Source organism: Denticeps clupeoides, chromosome 5 (assembly GCF_900700375.1).
Source record: "Denticeps clupeoides chromosome 5, fDenClu1.1, whole genome shotgun sequence".
NCBI lineage: Eukaryota > Metazoa > Chordata > Actinopteri > Clupeiformes > Denticipitidae > Denticeps > Denticeps clupeoides.
Genome location: NC_041711.1, coordinates 22,623,230 through 22,645,271, shown reverse-complemented (window position 1 = coordinate 22,645,271; position 22,042 = coordinate 22,623,230). Strand labels below are relative to the sequence as shown.

At 39.8% G+C, this 22,042-nt stretch overlaps 1 protein-coding gene across 2 annotated transcripts; it reads left to right on the top strand.

Annotated features, from left to right (window-relative positions):
• The first annotated feature begins 439 nt into the window (after window positions 1-439).
• LOC114790414 (myosin-IIIb) lies at window positions 440-20,109 on the top strand. 2 transcript variants are annotated; one of them, XM_028980470.1, is made up of 30 exons: window positions 440-805; window positions 1,185-1,250; window positions 1,613-1,743; window positions 3,858-3,960; window positions 5,875-5,977; window positions 6,067-6,223; window positions 6,891-6,993; window positions 8,786-8,911; window positions 10,052-10,160; window positions 10,352-10,468; window positions 10,543-10,643; window positions 11,140-11,226; window positions 11,520-11,585; window positions 11,763-11,876; window positions 13,131-13,242; window positions 13,495-13,538; window positions 13,624-13,689; window positions 13,789-13,908; window positions 14,481-14,566; window positions 14,686-14,733; window positions 14,945-14,971; window positions 15,418-15,509; window positions 16,364-16,516; window positions 16,707-16,834; window positions 17,295-17,473; window positions 17,590-17,679; window positions 17,779-17,944; window positions 18,316-18,627; window positions 18,985-19,054; window positions 19,922-20,109. In XM_028980470.1, the coding sequence occupies exons 1-29, from the start codon at window positions 704-706 to the stop codon at window positions 19,033-19,035; spliced, it is 3,159 nt and encodes a 1,052-aa protein (XP_028836303.1). In that variant the 5' UTR covers window positions 440-703; the 3' UTR covers window positions 19,036-19,054; window positions 19,922-20,109. The 2 variants fall into 2 exon arrangements, with proteins under 2 accessions (XP_028836303.1, XP_028836302.1); XM_028980469.1 differs by having other exon boundaries at window positions 14,924-14,971.
• The last annotated feature ends 1,933 nt before the right edge of the window (window positions 20,110-22,042 follow it).

Here is a 22,042-nt window from a genome sequence, read left to right as displayed (position 1 = left end):
CACGTGGTGGGGGTCAAACTACAGTGGCCAGGAAAGAGGTACGTGTCTCTTCAGGGGAGGAGAGAGAGAAATTAATTCAGACAGAGAGAGAGAGAGAGACAGAGAAACACAGAGAGAGAGAGAGGGTGAGAGACAGAAACAGAGAGAGAGAGTGAGAGAGAGAGAGAGAGAGAGTGAGAGAGAGAGAGAGAGACAGAGGAAACAGAGAGAGACAGAGGAAACAGAGAGAGACGGAGTAAGAAAGACAGAGAGAGAGGGAGAGAGACAGAGAAACAGAGAGAGAGAGAGTGAGAGAAAGAGAGAGAGAATGAAAGAGCGAGAGAGACAGAGAGAAAGAGAGACAGAGAGAAAGGAAGAGAGAGAGAGAGAGAGAGAGAGAGAGAGAGAGGGTGAGAGACAGAGGGAGAGAGGGAGAGAGACAGAGAGAGAGTGAGAGAAACAGAGATAGAGAGAACGAGAGAGAGGGAGAGAGAAAGAGAGAGAGAGTGAAAAAGAGAGAGGGAGAGAGACAGAGAGAAAGAGAGAGAGAGGGAGAGAGACAGAGAGAAAGAGAGAGAGAGGGTCGCTCAGCTGTAGAGCAGCACGCTGCCGCACGGCGTAACGCACGAGTCCGTCGTCTAAACGGAAAAGAGCAAACGAGGGAATTCCAACAAAAAAAGAAAGAAAGAAAGCAAGCAAAGAAGAGGAAGAAGAAGGTAATGAGATGGAGGGAGCCCTCCAGGACGATCTGGCGACTTTATCCGAGCTGAATGAAGAGACTCTGCTGAGGTCCCTGAGCCACAGATTCAGCAGGAACCAGATCTACGTGAGTGAACGTCCAAAAGAACACGCGGCCCTCGAGTTTTCCCCCCCGGTTCCGTGGACCTCAGTGTGCTGTGGTAGTGCGTGTGTGTGCGTGTGTTTACTTGGGCAGATAGCTTCTCCTTTCTGCTGCTGCCGCTGTGGTTAAACGCTCCACTGGCTTCTTTTGCGTATTTCTGTCCTTCAAGACTTAAACGGTGTGTGTAGTATTTAATTTAAAGGCACCCGCTTCTGCGGTCTGGCTGTGTTGTAAATGTGCCAGATTACAGAGGGACCGGGAACAGGTTTTTCTGCCGGCTGTGAGGCGGAGGTTCATGGGCAACGTGCTTGTGACAGGAGGATTTTTCATGCTGCTGTGTCTGCTGTGCTTTCTCTTCCAACAGACCTACATCGGAGACATCCTGGTAGCCCTAAACCCTTTCAAATATCTCCCACTCTATGAAAAAGAGGTGGGTAGACCCCTGGTCGTGACATTTACAGCATTTATCAGACGCTCTTATCCAGAGAGACTTACAATCAGTAGTTACAGGGACAGTCCCCCCCTGGAGCCTCTAAGGGTTAAGTGTCTTGCTCAGGGACACAATGGTAGTAAGTGGGATTTGAACCTGGGTCTTCTGGTTCATAGGCGAGTGTGTTACCCACTAGGCTACTACCACCCCACCCTAGTGGCAACTGACACTGAGTTGTGCATTTTAGAATGTGTGACGTAGGCCGTTTGGCATGTGTGTTCGGTGTCGTCGCACCGCGTGTTTGAACCTGAGACAGGCTTTACTTGTTTACTTGTGCCTGAAGTCTTCTGCTTCCTCTGCAGGTCTCAGAACAGTACAAATGGCACGAGAAGAGCGCCCTTCCTCCTCACATATTCGCGGTGGCGGACAGGGCCTACCAGTCCATGTTGGGCCGCTTGGCCGCCGGTCCCAAGAACCAGTGCATAGTGATCAGGTGGGTTTTTCAGGGGAGCCACTTCTGAGGAGCCTCGCTTGACGGCGTCAAGATGAATAGCGTGGTTCGGTGTGCGAAACGTTGCTCTTAGTCGGCGTCCTGCACTTGTTTGGGCCTGGTTCGATTGTGCGGTTACGCTTTCACCCTCCAGATAGAAACGCGTAGAGACACGCTCTAGCTATGTGCTGCACACCCCATGCTGGGCCGCGCTGGAAAATGTAAGTCCTTCATTCAGACAGACTCTAGGCTGGCATGCTCATTCGCAGGCATTTGTTTTTCTGCAGCCTACACGGTTTAAAGAAAAAGTAAAGAAAGTAAACCTTGCCATAATTAGCAGTGGCGTGTCAATGTCATATTGTTAGTTATAATGCGGCCACTGCCGAATGCATTGGTCAGTGAGTAAAGGGGTTGAGGTTGGGAGAGGGATGATAATCACCCAGACAACACGAGAAGAATGCTGTTACCTTAACCAGTGCAAAACATGACGGCACAGGTCTCTTTTACATTTAAATGGCAGTGCTGTGTTCGTCAGATCCCTCTGGGCTGATGCTGATATGCGATTGTACACACATTTCATGGCCCTTTCACTTCAAGATTAAAAATAATTGATCACTGATGGGGAAAAAAAAACTATACTAATGGCCTACTAAATCCCAACATGTCGATGATCAAAAGGGTTCCTCACCCAAAGCATTAATGTATGCTGTCCGGCCAATAAACACAATTCACTAACAGCCACAAATGCAGATTTGCATGAGCTATCATTGATGCAAATAGCAGCTTTTTGTGTGTGGCAGTGGCCTCAATAGCAGGTGACCTAAAGTCCTACTTATTCAGATTCCAAAAGGTTTCTCAAGCGAAGATATTCCGTATATCACTGGGCCTGGAAATGTTATTTATTTATTTATTTTATTTATTTATGTATGTCATGTCAATGTTGGCCTTCACTTCATAGCTTCACAGGTTTCACACTCTGTGCTGCAGAGAACAATGTCTTTTCCCCTCTGTGGGTGTTAAGATGTTGTTTTTTATGTAGGCGGTAGTCTGTCAGTATAGAAATAGTGTAAAGGTCAGTTTGCAGTTTCAGTTTGGGGCAGCGGTGGCCTAGTGAGTAAGGAAGTGGCCCGTTAATCGGAAGGTTGCCGGTTCGAATCCCGGTCCTCCAAGGTGCCACTGAGCAAAGCACCGTCCCCACACACAGCCTGTGATGGCTGCTCACTGCTCACCAAGGGTGATGGGATAAAAGCAGAGGACACATTTCGTTGTGGCACCGTGTGCTGTGCTGCAGTGTTTCACAATGACAATCACTTTGCTTTCTTTTGCAAGGAATCTTTCTGAACTTTACATGTCAGACACTTGTTACTCAAATACTCTTTACTCTTGTACAGTACCTCATTGCCATAGAATCTAGACATTCACATCTAGACCTGTGAATATTTTATTTATAATGAAGCCTCCAATCATTACAGCCATCTACACTCATGTGCACACAGTTTTTTCTCATTGTTTTTTAATATCTTAATTTACGTTTATTATTGAAGGAAATGTACAGCATTATACAGATAAATTCTTTACAAAATCATTCACTCTCATCTTTTTAAGTGGGTCAACTTGCACAATCAGTGGCAAATACTTTTTTGCCCTGCTGTGTATTAACTGGTTTTAGCAGTGCTACCAACTTTCCCCAACCTTCTTAACATTTCCAATTAGAACATCAAATACTGTCATGATGACTGGTATAGGAAATGCTGACCAGTCCTGCCTTCTGGTCCAGAAGATAAGTTCATTAGGGAGATCCACTCATAGATTTCTACTCTGCAGGTTTTCATCTGAGATGCAGCGAACAATAGACCATTAGCATTAGTTCCACTGAGATGGAACACATTAGTTCGTTCCAGTGAGGTGCTTGTGTGCAACTGAATACAAAAACAGCAACAGCTTTCACACACTGTGAGGTTTTAAAAAAAATAAATAAATAAAGAAGATAATAATATGAATTTAAAAGTGATGAAGCATGAAAAAGAATGTTGGTATTCTGTTCTTTTTCATGCTGTTTAAGGAAAGTTGGTAATATTTCATGTTCTCTCTGACATCTGGGTGTTGTGTGCCCTCAGTGGTGAGAGTGGAGCTGGAAAAACAGAGAGCACAAAGCTCCTGCTGAGGCAGATCATGGAGCTGTGCAAGGCCAACTCTCAGCTGGAGCAGCAGATACTGCAGGTAAGGGAGTTGCGCCACACTGTTTGCCCCTGGCACAGGGTAGATGGGCGTGGGCTCCAGGGCACCACCTGCTTGACTTGTGATACGCTTTTGTTTCTCCAGGTGCATGTTTTGAATACTATGAAGAGTCAGCTTTCATTTGTCTGATAAACTTTGCTGTTGAGCATTCTGGAATGGCACATGGCTGGCACTTGATCTATGTAGTGAAGATGAATGTTGGAGAGGCTTTATCAATTAACTTATTTTGGGTTCTGGTTTGTTCTTGGGATTTTTTTTTTGTGGGACTGCATTTTTTGGTCTGCAGGCTGAAAACAAGCAGTTAGTAGCCATTATGTACATCAGAGGAAGCACCATCCAGGGCACAGGAGATTGCTCCATGCCCATGACCTAACAGTAAATTGTCACTGGCAAGTCACAATTCAGTGAAGGAAAAATAACAGAATTAATAGTTCATGTCAGCTTTGCAGGAGAGGCTGTATACGTTATTTTTCCCGTCTGTGGCGTGCAGAAGAATAGCCAGGTGGGGTAAAGTGACCCTGCTGGAGCGCTGTGAAACCTGGGATGATTCCAAGTTGGAGTACCCGTTGAGGATACGGAATCTTCAGAATTTACAAGATACACTCGTCAGCCATCTTTCATTCCCTTTATTCAGTTTGCTGAGCTGGTACATCTGTGTGTGGGACGTGGTGCCGGGTGTCAGCTCCCAGAATAAACACTCAAGCCTAGTGAAGCACGAAAACTCCAGTAGTGCGAATATTTTCCATCAACCCCCTCCATCCCCACACACACACACACATCCAACCACAATCCCTGGTTTTTATGTTATTTATCTTTTTTTCTCTCAGCTTGTTCCTATGTTGGTCATGTAGTTCCATCCAAGCTGTGGCAGACGTTTTGGAAGCACTTTTGTGTGTGTATAGGTTAAATATTTCCATGCATGTCCTGTGTGGTTATAATGATGATGATGAGGGTTATTTTTATTATGTGTTTTCCAGGCAGCTGAGTTTTTTTTTTTTTTTTTTGCTTTTCCTCTCCTCCCCTCCCCCGATTGATTTCCTTGTCACTATCATCCCCATTTTTATTAGCAGCCTGCCTATACCATTTTAAAGTGAGGACCAAGTTCACGCATTGAAAGAGAATGTAATTATGCTGACGTTTCATGTAAGTGTTTTTGGAATGTAGTTCTGCTTTAGCAGTGCAACACGCATAGATAGCAGCATACTGAGAAAGCTCTCACAGGTTTCCAATGTTCCCTGCTTATTTCTGTAGCATGCCTGTGTATGTCATATTTCCAGAGGCCTCCAAGTTTTGTGGTCTAAAAGAATACTCTGGTGCCATTTGTGATGAATCTCTCCTGTGGCTCTTAAATCATCTGGATTCCTTTATTTTTGGTTTGAAGACCCACTCGTGGTTTAACATCCTGTTTCCTGTACTTTATAACTTCCTTACTTTCTAATTTGGCATATATTTAGTTTTTTTTTCAAACCAATACTGGGTCACTCCCAACCATAAACAGGCTTTCTGGCTGAAAAATTCTTCAAACTTCAGGAAATGCACTGTGCCTTAAAATTACACCTTGGCATTGCAACATCGGTTAAAGTCAAAATGTTTGCAACTGTGAATAATAAACAATTGCCTGGAGCATAGTGTTAAACCAACTGTTCTCAATATGCTTATTCAAAGCACGGCACAGTCTGTTGCATTGTAAAACTGATTTTAAAAATTGCATGTTCAAACACACTGATGTGATTATTGTCTCAGACTGTTTAGTATTGGTTTATGCTGCTGTGGATTATGTATTTTTGTGTTTGCTGTAAGTCATTAAGAGACCATTACAAGAGGTGATGGTTCAACATTTGATGAGGAGTTTTAGATCAAGGGTTCCATAACTGTAACTTGGTCTTTCACATACAGGTCAATCCTCTTCTGGAGGCTTTTGGAAATGCCCAGACAGTAATGAACGACAACAGCAGCCGCTTCGGAAAATACATTCAGCTTCGATTCTTTCACACCTCAGGTTGGTCTGGGTTGTTTTTAAGCCTGCCTTTCCATGATGCTTTTTTCATCCCTTAACCAAGTTCCTTTGTATGTATGTGTGTCTTTCAGTGAAAGGAGCAAAAATCAATGAATATCTCCTGGAGAAATCCCGCGTGGTGCACCAGGATGAAGGGGAACGAAATTTCCACATTTTCTACTGTATGTTAGCCGGAATCTCAAAAGAAGACAAGGAGATCTATGGCCTTTTGGACCCCTTGCAATATAGGTGAGACCTCTGTTGCAGCACCTAGGAAATGGATAAGGATTCTTCATGTATGACTGGCCTGGCCTGATTCTCCTCCAGTGAAGTCAGGTGGTTTTATTATTCTTTTTAGTCACATGATCATGTGTACCTGTCACACCAGGTCACATTCTATGACAGGTGTGGCCATAGCTGGTGGACAGGGCTGGGGTGAAATGGAATATACATAAAGGCAATACTGATAAAAATACTTTTAGAATACTTATAAATTTGCTTTGTTCACTTAAATGTCAATCAATAAAAATATATTAATGTTGATATTTCATACAGGCTGATAAGTAACTGTCAAGTTCACTGCCCAGAAGTATTGCAAAAAAACTAAAAATCCAAAAATGTCTTTGTATGAATGGGGGGAAAATGGCCCAGATCTTTCAATATTATATATAATATAAAAATGGTGACAATCCAAAAAAGATACGCTGAGAAACATTCCTTTTAATAAAGCATGGTAAAAGGATTTTGCCCAACCCTGCTGTTCAAATAGCTGATTATTTTTTGACAATGGGTTTAAATTTCTGTCATAAACAAAATATCCAGTTATGAACTGTTCATAACCCTGAGAGGTGGTGACGCTAAGAGCTGAGTGATGTGACGTATGTTTTACTGTGCTGGTTTATCTTGTTTTTACTAGGTATTTGAGTGGGAGGTACAACTCTGATGACATGCTGACTCACTGGAGTACGAAATACAGAGAAGTCTGCAATGCCATGGACATGGTTGGCTTTGAGGAGCAGGTGAAGTAACTTCCTTATGAGTACTTTTCTGACCTCATACCACTTAGTTATCTATATAACAGATCAGATTAGTAATGTGTTTAAAGGGGTGGGACAGTGATTGCCGAAGAGTTAAGGAAGCAGACCCACAATCGAAAGGTTGCGGGCCGGAAATGTGCTACTACCATACATCTTCTGCCCTGGCACAGTTCATGGCTGCCCACTGCTCCCTCAAATGAGTAAAAAACAGGGTTTCCGTGGATCCTTAACAAGTCTTAAATCTAATTTTCCTAAATTAATATCATTAAACATGACTAGTAATCCTTAAATCCAGAATTTAAAGATCTTAAAAATACTGCAGACCCAGTAAATAAAATGCCTTCAATCTGTCAGTAATCTGCCAGTCACTTCTGCATGCTTGGTATTGACTCGCACATAGTACAAAAAAATATTGCAGTCACTCAGTGGCTTGCAACAGTACAGGTATTACTTAGTCTGTTATTATTGACAAATACTAAAAATTTGAAGGAAAATGAATATACCAAATATTAAATTAATATTGTATGTTAAAAGAACATCTGGCCCTCACAGTGTCTGTCGAGAATCCGTATTTGAAGACCCTGATGAAAGTGTGGTTGAGAAAAAATTCTCATAAGTTTGATTAAAGTGGCCTGAAAAAGGTCTTTAAATGTCCTTAAATCTGCAAAAAAAACGTGTTAAAAGCAGAGGCCCATTTCTATATGTGCACTGGGTGCTGTGCTGTGCTGTGCTGTGGTGAGTGTGACTATTAATCAATTTCACATCATGAATCGTGATTGCTTAATTAAATGAAAAACTTAATTGAGAATAATAATTGATGTAGTGCCATTGGAAGTGTTTCCCAGTGTTATTTTAGCTCTTACAGCATATCAACCCGATGACTGGGAATCCCAAAAGATATGAACAAACCCATTTGCAAGACATGATTGTCAAATTTAGCAAAGCATTTGAAGACCAATTTATACACTTTGTTCTACTTTTCTTAAACTTACAGTAGACTGCTACTGGAGCATGCTCAGAAGAAAACAGAATATTTGCACAAGCTAATAGAGCCATATTTATTTTACAATATTAATTTATATTTTCTATTTAATATGTTTCTTTTTTTATTGAATTGTTTGTTAGTGTTCTGACAAAAACATTTTATTTATTTATTTAAAATCTATCCTGTGTGTTGTAAAATAGTCTGAGTACCATCCTTTATGTGTATGAAGTTTGAAATGTCAGTATTGTGACAAGCCTAGTACAGCAATCACCAATTCATGAATTAAAGCATTGACAATCTATCTTCCGGGTTCATTTGTATGCTTTAAATGATTAAAGAAATTTGCCTGGGTAACCAAATAATAGTCCTTTCATGTTTTCATCTGTTCTCTTCTGTCAATTAGTTAATGTGACATTAGCAAATACACCCAAAGCACATCTTTATTTGGAACCTCTATTGCTGTACTGAATGGATACAGCAATAGATACATGGTCTTATTTTTTATTATTCCCCAAACTCGTCACCTTTTGAGTATTGCAAAGCACTCACACCATGTGTTTCCATTCCTGTTCTGAATATATTTTTTTTTGTACTGCAACACAATGATAATATCTGTCTCGGCGTATGGGTCAAGGTCTTGCTTAAGCAAGAGACACTTTTCCGACCCTCCCCCCTTCCTTCCTATCGCACATCATGTTAAATGAAAGTGCATTTTCTTCCAGTCTTATCAAATTTGAAGTTTTGTGTAATGTGCCCCACTCCCACTCATTATCCTCATCCTTTTCACAGGAGAAGGTAGATATGCTGACCATTCTGGCTGGTATCCTGTCCCTGGGGAACATTGCATTTGAACCCACTGATAGTGATGGCATGAAGGTGACCGAGATGTCAGTTGGGTGGCTCAAAGCCGCTGCTGTGAGTAACATCTTCCGTTTCACATCTGTATGCATGAAGTGGTGTGAACATAATCAAGATCATATTTACATGATTTTTTTTTACATTTAATTTTTGTTTCAGTAACTGTAATTGTGAAGTGTTTAACACTGAAAGGGGATTCTTCAGTGGGAATGTGAATCATGGAACATTGGAAGAAGGTGGTTTTGGGAAGCAGATAAGGCAGTAGCAGTAATGTGATGATCTGTGCCGTGTTCCACTGGGCAGCTGTGGCTCCTGGCATTCAAATGAATTTCACTCATACCACCAGTCTTAATGCCTGATTGCAGCAGAATCATGTGATTCTTGAATAAGCATCTTTGGAATTTGGAGGCCCAACTTCACAATTTACAGGTTCTGCTAATAACACCTTGGTACCTTCAGAGGTGTTGCGTACATATTTTGTGGAGTCAGAGTTTTGTCAATGTTTTAATGTTGTGGCTGATCAGAAATCTTTTTTCAAAAGTCATGTTGGCCTAACATTTTATAGTGATAACTTCCTCCATAACATCAGAAAATGCGATTCTCATTGTTGACATGGCCTTAATTCTCCACCCTGCATTCATTTTTTTACTCAAATACACAGACTGTATTCTTGTTCTCAAGCCCTTTAAGGCTGGAAATCAGCTGGTGTGCTCTGATAAGGTGGGCATGTTTAAAATGTCAAGCGCTGCTATATTAGGATGTGCATTTGGAGTGTTTTTGCAGCAGGGGAAGGAAACTGACCCATAATCTAAAGGTTGCCGGTTGAAATCCCGAACCTCCGAGATGCCACTGAGCAAAGCACCGTCCCCACACGCTGCTACCCATGCACCTTTCATGGATGCCCACTGCTCACCAAGGGTGAACAAAAAGCAGAGGACACAACACCGTGTGCTGTGCTGTGTTTCACAATGACAATCACTTTCATTTCATTTCACTTTCATTGCAAGTTTATTGCTGTTGGAATTCACCTGGAAGTAGCAACTAGCGCTTGACTGCCACCTTAGGTTCTAGTCCAGAGAGGGGATCGTGAGGGAGGGGTACATATGTAGTCTACTTAGGTTTCTGAAAATAAGTCTTGGGGTAAAACGTACATGGCTTATTGAATTGTCATGTTCCTACCTGTGTGTTTTCCACTAGGGGCAGTTTGGGGTCAAGGAAGAGGAGCTTCTAAAGAGTCTCACTTGCACTATGTCTGTGACCAGAGGAGAGGCCATTCAGCGGCTCCACAACCAGCAGCAAGCTGAGGGTAAGGGTGGGGCAGTAGTGGACCAGTGGGTAGGGAATTTGAAGTAGGAACCTGAACCTGTCTCAGCCAGAAGGTTTCTGGGTAATATTAGCTCAACCTGGGTTCCTTTCTTTCCTCGTCCTGATTGATGATTTTCTCCAGGCTATTGAGATTCAGTTGCCACATAGACTTGTTATTCTTTCCCTCATTAGATGCCAGAGATTCTATTGCCAAAGTTGCATATGGTAGAATATTTGGCTGGATTGTCAGCAAAGTCAATGAACTGCTTGCACCAAAGGTAGATCCAGATGTTGAACTTAGTGAAATTGGTAAGTTGTTAAATTTATTTATTTTTATTTTTTTTTGGCTTTCATTTATTCTAACAATCTCTTCGGATCAACAGGTATTCTTGACATCTTTGGGTTTGAGAATTTTGCTGTGAATCGATTTGAGCAGCTTTGTATTAACCTGGCCAATGAACAGCTACAGTTCTTCTTTAACCATGTGAGTACAAACCAAACCACAGTAACATGAGCATGACACTTTTGTTCTTCCTGCTGAATTCTTAAAAGGCAGCCTTAGTTATGGAATAGACAGTAGGGCTGGATGGTAGTGAAGCACCTTACCCCCACTACCACTGCTACATTTATACACCCTTTAGAAGCTCATCTGCAAGCTCATGGAACATAAATTTGTCTCACCAGCCAACCTTTTCTCAGCATTCTTTACTGATTGCTTCACTGGATAAAATGAATGTGCATCGCTGTTGCAGCAGGCGTTATCTTAAACTATGCATGCATATACCTCTTAACAAAGGACAAACAAAGAATGGCGATATGAATCATCCATGGAATCACCCTTGAGAGAAAAAAAGCATGAGGCAGGGCATGCTCATGCTCAAATAAAAGTTTGTAGAGATGTAAGGACATTGATTCCATGTGAACTCCCATTTTCAGAGTATGTTATTTGACTTGCCGTACCCTATGTTTTTCCCTCCTAGCACATATTCCTGATGGAGCAGAAAGAATACAAAGAGGAGGGGATTGAATGGGAGGTTATATCTTTCAAGGACAACAAACCCATACTGGTAAGAATTGAGTTTCCTCTACAATATTTACTTTATTTAGTATTTTAAATAGTATGCATCATCATCCAAGTACATTTCATAGGAAGACTGGAAAAAGGGCAGGACATACATTTTGAATTTCTGAAACTTAGCTTGAATTCCGTGACCCGGAATCATAAAATAGAAGCTAGTTCAAATTACCACAAATGAAGACTCCTTAAACATGGTGCATAAAATAATTTCTGATGCATCTGTAATTGAATCACTGCTGAAGTTCCCTTCCTGTATTTCATCATAATTTGCCCTCCCCTCAGGACCTCTTCCTGACAAAACCCATTGGGATCCTGTCGCTGCTGGATGAGCAGAGTGCCTTTCCTCAGGTATACTCATTGCTTGAACATTGGGTAAACCAAAGAGTGTGACTGACTTCCATGTACCATCACTCATGTCATACAGCATTTTACTGTATACTGCTCAGTTTTTAACTAAAAAAACCTCCTGAAGTGAGTAACATATTAATAATTTAAAATTATTTATCTTTATGATTTAATCATTAGGCCACAAACAGAGACTTTGTAGACAAGCTGAACAACAAATTTAAAGGAACTCCACATTATGAAGTGGTTCAGGGATTCAACCCTCTGTTCACGGTGATACACTACGCTGGAAAGGTAAGTGTGTAGAATCTAGTCTCTGAATGTTTGTCTAATATTATTTCTTATCATACAATATTTTCTGGAATAGACTTGCCATTCAGAATAACTTTTAGATTATAAGCAGGGAACAGGGAATTGATCATTCCAAATAAAATCCTACAGAAGTGCAGCACAGAGTAATTTCAAAAGATAAAATGCTTTATAAAACCAATAAAAAATCTTTTAGATAAATATGTCAGCAGAGATGTTGGTAATCAAATTAATCAAATGTTTGTGTCACAAAGATCAACGGTTATTTATTGTTCCTGTTGTCAATATATTTGTATATATTTCAGCAAGTAAAAGATAAGCTCCTTTACTTTAACTTAATTTTTCATAAATTTATAATGTATTCACATTATCAAACCTAGAATGGTGCAATTAAGATTCAAGTTCATTAACATGAGGTGAAAGATTCTATTTGCTTTCATTTCTTTTAAATCATAAATGTACTTTCTATGGAATCTTGGTCAGACCTCTGTTTAGAGGTCCTTTAATATTCTTTCTTACGTCTTCCCAAGGCCAATGAATGTCACCTTTCAAAATACTGCTGTAAAAGTATTATATATTAATATTTTCCTTCACTTTAAACTATGTATGTTTTTGCCTGAAACATATATTTTGAATTTTTTTTTTCAGTTGGAACCCTTTAAATGCCACTGTTGTTTCCTCCAAAATGCTTTAAATTACAAGGAAAAATAAATGACAAAAATTCCATAAAATACTCGTAGACTTTTATTATCATTAATTTTATTATTATTATTATTAAAAGTTGGAAACTTTACACATTCCATTAATCCAACATCAATATTGCTACACACTAAACATTTCATTAGGAAGCCATCCTTGCATTAATAGTGTTGTCCAAATTAAAATAAAGTAATAATTTAAATAATTATTAATAGTTATTAATTAATATAAATACATTTATGTTTAGGTATATTTGGGATCAACAATTGCATTTCTAAGGGTTTTCAATGGAACATATTTTTGTCATTAGTATCAAACTAGTTTGTTTATGTAGCTTGGGCTCTTTTAGGCTCGTTTAAGGAACTGAGTTCCTCTGGGAAATTTTAGATGCGTTAATTCAACACAGCCAAAATGGCTTGAAGATAAAAAAAAAAAAAAAGTGGCAAATGTCCCTACGATCACTTAAGGAATATTACTATGACTTCAAGCTGGTATCTGCATAAATGAATGAATAAATAAGGTGCATTTTTTTTAACTTAGGTTCAGTATAATGCAGGGGGATTTTTGGAAAAGAACAGGGACACTATTCCTGCCAGCATCCGAGGCATGTTCATCAACAGCGTCACACCTCTACTCAGTGTGCTATTTGCAGGTCAGACTAAATAATGTTTCGTTTGCACTTTATGGTTTTTGTATAGTTAAAGCATTGCACACTGCATCATCAATTTTTTTAATGGACCCTTTGCGTTAACTGAAATCGATTCCCTAACTTGGCTGTAATATCCTGGCATGACTCCCTCTCTGCTCTTTAAGAAATGAATTGAGAAAAATGTTTTTATGTTTACTTTTGTTCACACTACGTTCTACCAGCTCAGCTGTTGCTATCCAATGTTTGTTTTTTCAGCCACTATTTCTAGAACAGGAACTTTGATGCCACGAAAGGCCAAGGTATGTCTAAGCCTGCATTGTAGTTCAGGTTTTAGGATATATTTAGATACTATTTTCTAAATAATGTGATTCTTTCCCTATGGAGATGATGGAAAGTGTAGATGACAACTTCAACTCTACCAGGAAACAGTCTGTAGCAGCACAGTTTAAGGTGAAAATATCAAGTGATTTGTTTTGTTTTGTTTCTGACTATTACTGGTTGCATGTCTAGGATGATGATAGATTAATTTGTCTGTCTTTTATTATGCAGCACTCTTTGGGTGTCCTGATGGAGAAGATGTTTGCAGCTAGCCCTCACTTCATTCGCTGTGTGAAACCCAACAGCTCCAAACTTCCTGACTTGCTGGATGACAAGCTGGTCATGGCTCAGGTTGGCAAGTCTCCCCGAGTCCACAGTAGTCCTGCCTTTGATATGTCAGCACTCATTTACAATTAGCTAAGTATATGCAGTGAATAATGAGGGTAAGTTGTGACTGTGACTGTAAGACTGAACATGGTGTTAAACGTGATGCGAACGGTTCCAGTGAGTAACTCTCGTCCTGAAGTGTAACTGCTGTGAATAAATCAAAGTTTGGTATACATGAAATGCATGTAGAATAGCTCTACACATTCAGAATACTGAAACATATGTGTTCAGTCCATGGTACCAGGCTGCATGTTTATATGTTAATATATGATATATTCATGTTTATGTGCAAAAAGTAATTGCACCAAGAAGATTTTGATAAAAAAAACACTAATAACAACCATGATTACAGCCGTTTCCAGCTACAGGCACACACGACCCCGTTGTGGATTAAGTGGTGAAGGATAATGAGTGTTTTTGCTCTACAGTGTCACCGATGTGTGAGAGTTATGAACAGCAGAGCACCCTCCAGTGTGTGTTTACTGACACTGCAGGTCTACAATGATTTTGTGAATTGCAAATTGCTTCTGCTCCAGCTTAGGTACAATGGCCTGCTGGAAACAGTCAGGATCCGAAGAGATGGATTCTCCTGGCGACCTTCCTTTGCGGAATTTGCTGAGAGGTGCATGTCCATTTTTATTGTTTAGGAATAACATTTATACTGTTATAAAAATTTTACACTTTCGTATTTCTACAACTGTTTATTTACTTTAATATACTTTACTATTTAATCTTACATAGGTACAACATCCTGCTGCTGAATCCAGATCTGCCCTTAAACAAAGAAAGGTACCAAAGTTATAAATTTGGAATATGGAAATGTAAAAAAAGTCACACACTGTCTCAGGTATTTCAGTATGAAAGTAGGAGAGGAGTGCTTTTAAGTAGACTTCATTTTACAATTGATTTATGCCTTCTAACAAAACAGACCTTTATTGTATGAATAATTGCTCCGTTCCTTCACTCTGTTCTTACGCAGCTGTATGTCTATACTCAACAGTACAGAATTCAAGGGCTGGAAATGTGGGTAAGTCTGAAGGGTGCTGCGTGTGTATGTTTAGCTTACTTAACCCTTTACCTTATTTGTGTTGTTCCACACCATTGTATTTGCATACCAAGTGTGCTGTATTTGTCTCTCAGTGTTTACTGGGTATATTTTTTGTTGTCACGCAGAACAGCCAGCAGTTCTGTTCATGTCAGTGTAGTGTGCCTGTAATGAACAGTCCAAAAAAAATTGGGCTTAGTTGTTGAATGTGTGTGTAGGTATACAGTGTCTGAATAGCATTCAATTTGAATATTCATTGTAATGATGATGCACATCATTTGGTGACGTTCAGAAATGTCTGTAAAATTAGGAGATATGATTATGGGCTTTTTTCTATTGTAATGTCAGGTATAAGCAGATTGCAGTCATAAAAAATGTTTGTAAATAGATATATTACATATACCCTTTCATGCTCTTTTTCGGAACAGATCCTCTCGCCTGTTCTTCAAATACTGGCACCAGGAAGAGTTGGCACGACTCCTGGAGAGGCTGGGGAGGGCTACCATCATCCTCCAAAAAAGTATGTACATTGAAGGGTGAAGTATGTGCATACCTGAGGCAATAATCACTCTCAAATGCTTTACAAACTATTAATTATTCCATCTTTTTATGTGCCTTTTGAGAAGTGAGGTGATTTTCATTGTAAAACACTGCAGCAAAACACATGGTGCACACAAGAAATGTGTCCTCTGCTTTCAACCATCACCCTTAGTGAGCAGTGGGCCGCCATTTGTCTTGTTTGTCCTGTTTGAAATGTCCAACATATCCACTTACAAGCATCCTACATGATGTCCTGTTTGTCCTATTCATTTTACAGAATTTTTTTACTTTTCTCTTATAGGGATCTAAACAGTATTTAAGTTTTAGTTAGTATAGTTTAGGTGAGCAGTGTGTGGGGACGGTGCTTTGCTAAGTGGCACCTCAGTGGCACCTTGGCAGCTCAGGATTCGAACCGGCAACCTACTGATTATGAGGCCACTTCCTTAACCGCTAGGCCACCACTGCCCCAGTTATGATTGCACTTTAGGGGGTCTCTGTGAAACATGATATATTGTGTATACTGTTGTATTGACAATAAACCAATCTTGGGGATCTGAACCCAGGGAGCAGTGTGTGGGGACGGTGCACCTTGGTGGCCCGTCCTTGGCTAACCATCAACCTTTCAATTACAGAGGTGCTTCCTTACCACCATTGCCCCTTTTCTAAGGGCATAAACTGTCGTCCTTGTTATCTTTTTCATTTTAATGACCATAATTATCAGTTCAAGGCACACTAAGATATTGATGCTCCAGGCTGATTCTCATGGAGGCAGCTATCCATGGTTAGGGCTGGTTTGAAAGCTGAATGTGTTGAAACTTGTTGTGTTGTCTGCAGACTACCGTTCTGTGCGGTGCAGGAGGAGATATCTGGCCCTCCTGAAGGAGCTGCAGAGGAAGAAAGAGGAACAGCAGGAACTTGAGGAGAGGAAGAGGAAGGAGGAGGAGGAAGAGCTCCAGAGGCTTCTGCTCATAGAGCAGGAGAAGAAGAGTAAGAATGTGGTTGCTATGTGTATTGGTTTGTGGCAGATGGTGCAAGACCACTCTTGATAAGCAGCTGCTTTGTCATTCTTTGGTTTTGAAGAGGCGGGGAAAAATAGTCTAGCGCCCTGACTTTAAAGCGTTGTTTAGGCTAAATACAGAAAGAACACAGAGTCTCATTCTACAATCCTGTGTTTCAGGGCCAGTTTCACTTCCAGTGCCGCTGCCCAGGACCAAGAAGCCAACACCCAGGCCTCGCTCAATACTGACTGCTCCCAAACCTGTCGTCACTGCACCCGTGCCCCGTCCACGTAGCAAGATGCTAGAGGTGATAATTCATTACATATCACACAACTGATGATCAGTGATTTGAAAGAATCTTGTCTAGAGCAAAATCACAAAAATAGTCAACGTTCTGTAGAATATCTAAGTACATTTTCTTAATTCCCATGTGTTACCCTATGCAGTTAGAATGATGCCTGGGGAGACATTAAGTACAGTAAGGTTCATAAATAATAGGACATCGATACGATTCTAATCTTTTTGGCTATATACACCACAACACTTTAACTGCTTTGAGGGCACATATACAAACTGTTGTAATTCATACCTTGTTCACCTTATTTCAAATTGAATCTGAAAGTCTGTTCATTTTATTTCAGTTCCATTGTGGTGGTGTATAGTGCCAAAAAGATTACAATTGTGCCTGTCCCGATCTTTATGGACCTGACCGTAATTAGGGGCTGTGAAATTGATTTATTAAGGCATTATGATGCTTTTCTGAACAGGCGATGCCATTTGACAATGACCTGTACCATCTGCTGGGCCAGCCACCACATGAGGAGCAGGCGAAGGAGAAACACAAACAGAGAAGAAACACCATCCGATGGTTCAAAGAGACTCAGGCCAGGAAGGTTGTACAAAATGGCACCGTGCCTTGCTGGTTCCACGGCATGATATCGCGCAGGTATTATACCCCGCTGTTTCAGCCAGCCATTGCAAATGGCTCATAGCATTTTAACATGCTAAGCACAAATAAGGAAGGGATTATATCTAAATAATTACTTTTTTTGAAATCCCAAGACAAGCTGAAGATCTCCTCATAGATAAACCCACTGGTTGCTTTCTGATTAGAGTTGGGCAAAGTCGGGAAGGCTATACTTTAACATACAGGTAAATGCCAATACATTAAATGGTGTATATTTTTCTGTTGTCATTGATTCAAACAAAACATAGACGTTCTAGATAGTGACCTGTAACATCTTGTTCCAGGGGTGAAAATCGATGTCGGCACTACATGATTGAGATGCAGAACAATGGTAAATATGTGATCTTGGGGGAGGACCGTGCCCACTCATCTCTGCCTGACCTGGTGGAGTATCACCGTCATGTTGGCATCCAGCCTTTTATGGAGTTGCTCACTGAGACCTGTGGACAGGTGAGCTCACCATTTCTTTTCTCTGCAAAACTAGGGTGTTATAGATCTCTTATACTCAGTTTTTGTTGTCAGACATTTCTAAGAAATCTGATTATGTATCTTCTCATTTACATTATTGCACATTTGAAATTGCATATTCCAGGATTTTTTTTTTTTTGCAGTGCCTAATTGATTGTTATAGCATGATCATACATAAACATTGTTGTATGTTTTATGAACAAGCAAAATAATTAAAATCAGTTTTACATGTCATTTGACTGTCTGCATTTCCCCATGTACTGAATTATACATTGGTCAGTGGTTGTGTGTGTGTGTGTGTGTGTGTGTGTGTGTGTGTGTGTGTGTGTGTGTGTGTGTGTGTGTGCTTATAGACATGTGATCAGGAACCAGATTATGAGGAGCTGACCTGTTTGGATAACAAGAAAACGACTGTGGTGTCAGAGCCACGTGTATACAGTCAGAGTAATTCAAACCCAGTTCCCCTGGAGCTGCAACAGTTGTTCATGCCCCTGGATCAGAGCCCTGTACTTCAGCCCTCCAGGCCCCCTGCTCTTAGGAAGATACGTGACAAGAAGAGTCACCTTCCAACAGAACAGTTCAACATGGGGGACGAGAATAAAGCCTTTCCCCGGCTCTACCCCTCCATTCGACTCGCAATGAGGGAGATTAAAGAGATCCAGCAGGTGAGAAGTGATTCTTCACCTCCAGATATGGTTTTCATGCTACTCCTGAAAAGAAACTATGTAAGAATTAATGTCTAGAAAATCCCAGTTTTCAGGAAATAATAGACACAGTACATATGAAGTGTTCAATAATGTAATTATGATGTACCAGAAATACAAATAACACAAATAAGAAAAACAGTTCCCACTCAGCAATTTTACCTTTAGAATGTAATAATTTAAATTATTATTGTTTTTACCGTGATATTCACACTCTCAGCAGTTTTTTGTATATTTCACCTCAGTTATGTGACATTTTTTTTTCCATGTTTTTTTTTTTAACTGTGTTCAATAATTGTATTTATTACTCACTTTCAGCAATTTTCTGACTCGTCAAACCACTCTACTGTGATCACTGCTCGTCCCTGAGCCTCCAATCTGAACACAGGTAGGTTCTACGCTGATCTTAATGAAAGCAAGTAAGGAGCCAAATGTGCTGCAGGCTAACTTCCTTGTCTAATTATCGAGTTAAAGCTCAAGCTACAATAAAGCCATTCTGTTTAGGCATTATATTTCATTATACTTAATTAGCTCAAATTCCTTTCCCTTGATAGTGCCTTCAGGGCTTATAAGCTCATCCATAGAAAATGCATTGTTTCAGTTCTCACACAATGTTTGACTGATTCATTACTGGATATACATCACTGATTGACTGGAACATGAAATCATTCTTCAAGTTGCCATTCCCATCTGTTCCTTATGTGCATGCAACTGCAAATACAGACACATTTGCTCGGAAATGTTTTTCTAATAAAATCAGCTCTGTGCCATGGCTCAGTTATTAACATTCAGCACCTCAGTTTACTGAAGAGCATAATACTTTGAGGCAGGTCTCAGCAAAGCTCAGAGACATGGGTGCTGCATGCCTTGAGGCTGTCCAGGTCTGTATGCTGTAGCTTGTTTCATTCACTGCCACAGATACGGAAACTTCCAGGATCGTTTTGCTGTAAAGCCACATCAGGGACTGCATATATCATATTTTTAAATATGTTGTTTTGTATATATGTAAGTGTTATTAAAAATATATGAGGGAATAAGATAAGTAAATCTGCAAATTAAGCACTAGTGCAGTTCACCAACCTGTATTTTCAATGCAGAACTCTTTAAATCTTAAGGCAACAGTGGCAGGGCTGGACACATACAATGGTTTTGTCTTAAATAAATATGTATTTAAGTGGCAAAAGGTGATTTGTCTTTCATCAAACTCTACATGTTCTAGGTTCTGTATGTATTTAAATTGTCTCTATTTTTACAGGTTTTACGTAACCCAACCCTAAAGAACAATGAATCGTTGCTGCTATTGCACTGGAAAATGTTATGGGGACAAGATTTCTTCACAAAGCAATTTATTAAAGCAATTCTGACGTTAAATGTACTATTCACAAATGTGTTTTATTTAATGTATATTTGTTTGTGTTTTTAAATTAAACTGATGCAAAAATGGCAATGCCTCTCTGATTTCATTTGCATGCATTAAACAGCCCTTTATTTATTTTTATTAATGAGGGTATATTCAGAAAGAGTGCAGAATTCTATTTGACAGTCCAAGAATCAGGTTAAAAACACTGCAACTGTCAAAATCACAGTAGACATCCAAATCTAAAAGATTAATTCTGGGCTGCACAATGAAAACCCTAAATGGATTCGGTACATTTAATACACACGGTATTGAAAAGGCATGAAGAGACTCCACATTCTGCTATTTCTATACTCCCCCTTACAAAAAAAATACAAAAAAGCTTCCACCTCTACCAAACATTTTAGACATGAATCCGAACACACTACAAATAAAAGCAAATTATGCTTTTATGCTTATGTGGACATATCGCAGGACACATGGAGAAACACATGTACTGGGGTTTACATCAGAAGACATAGATGTAAGAGCTAAGACCGACCAATTCCATATACTACTGAAATAATGTATTATTATGTAAAAGTATTATAATCAAGTGGCTAAAGCCTGAACCCCCAAAATAGTTTATGCGTTCAGAAAGTATAGGAAATGGAACAAATAACATCGATTCACAAGCTATACCCACTGAGCTTGTCATGCACACAGAGTGCCATATAGACATACTTGCAAAGAAGTGTGCTGTGATAAAAACCTGGAAATGCAGGAATAAAGACGTCCACATGGCATTTTTGTTGCCAATGATTATGCTCTCAATTGGTAATTTTCCATTACATAGCTTTTTTTTTGCAGATGTTCCATATAATGAGAGCTCCTACATTCCAGTAGGTGTAAAAAGTGTAAAGTGTGCCATGTTTTACACCTACGGTCTTTAATTCAGACAGCAGATGCCTCACCCCACCAGATATGACCTCTGGGCTTCATAAAATGGATTCAAGGATTGTCCTCCTCCTCATCCTGTGTGTCGGCATAGTCACCAGCCAAGGTAACCGTGTCAGCAGAATTACGCCATTTACCTGCATGTTACAGTCAGTTGCATAAATGTTGATTCACATTGTTGCAGGTGCCTTTCCAAAGTGTTGTGTTCAAATTGTATTAACCGAAGGATGTTGAGAAACCTGAGCAAATATGTCATATAAACCAGCTACGTCCACTGTGATATTGATGCCATAATGTGAGTAACTTGCAAACCAGTGATGCACAGTGATGTTACGGAGGTTTCTTACAGCAAATGTCTTCTTGTTTTAGAGTATACACTATGGGGAAGAAGTACTGTGTTCACCCTAAACTGAAGAATATGTTGGACAGGAGACTGAAGCGAAAGCCCTTAATCTAGACCTGCTTTATTGACAAAAAAAAAAAAAAAAAGTGTTCCTCAAACAGTTTCTGAATTGACCCTCTGTTTGTGCATCTAGTCATTAAGTGCTAAAATGCTTTTTAAAAGCCACTTGTAGTGTTTTTTTTTTTTTTTGCAAGATTAATCATGAGAGTGCCATACTGAAATAAATTCGCATTAACTAATATTCTCAGCCAGTGTAAAGTAGATTTTCCAAAACCAGTTTACATTCTTCTCTGTTCAGTTACTGTGTAAGACGTTCATGACGTGATTGTTGTTGTTGGCATAATTTACCTAATAACATGACATATACTCTTTCATCAAGTAATTTGTGCAAATTCAGTCTAAAAATCACAGTGGTAGACAAACCATGTACTTGAGTTAAATTACAATCACCCAGATTAAAATATTACTGCAGTAATAGCAGTATATCTTATCATAGTAGGTAACACACTTGCCTATGAACCAGAAGACCCAGGTTCAAATCCCACTTACTCCCATTGTGTCCCTGAGCAAGACACTTAACCCTAAATTTCTCCAGGGGGGGACTGTCCCTGTAACTACTGATTGTAAGTCGCTCTGGATAAGGGCGTCTGATGTCAAACCAGTCAAAAATACATACATTT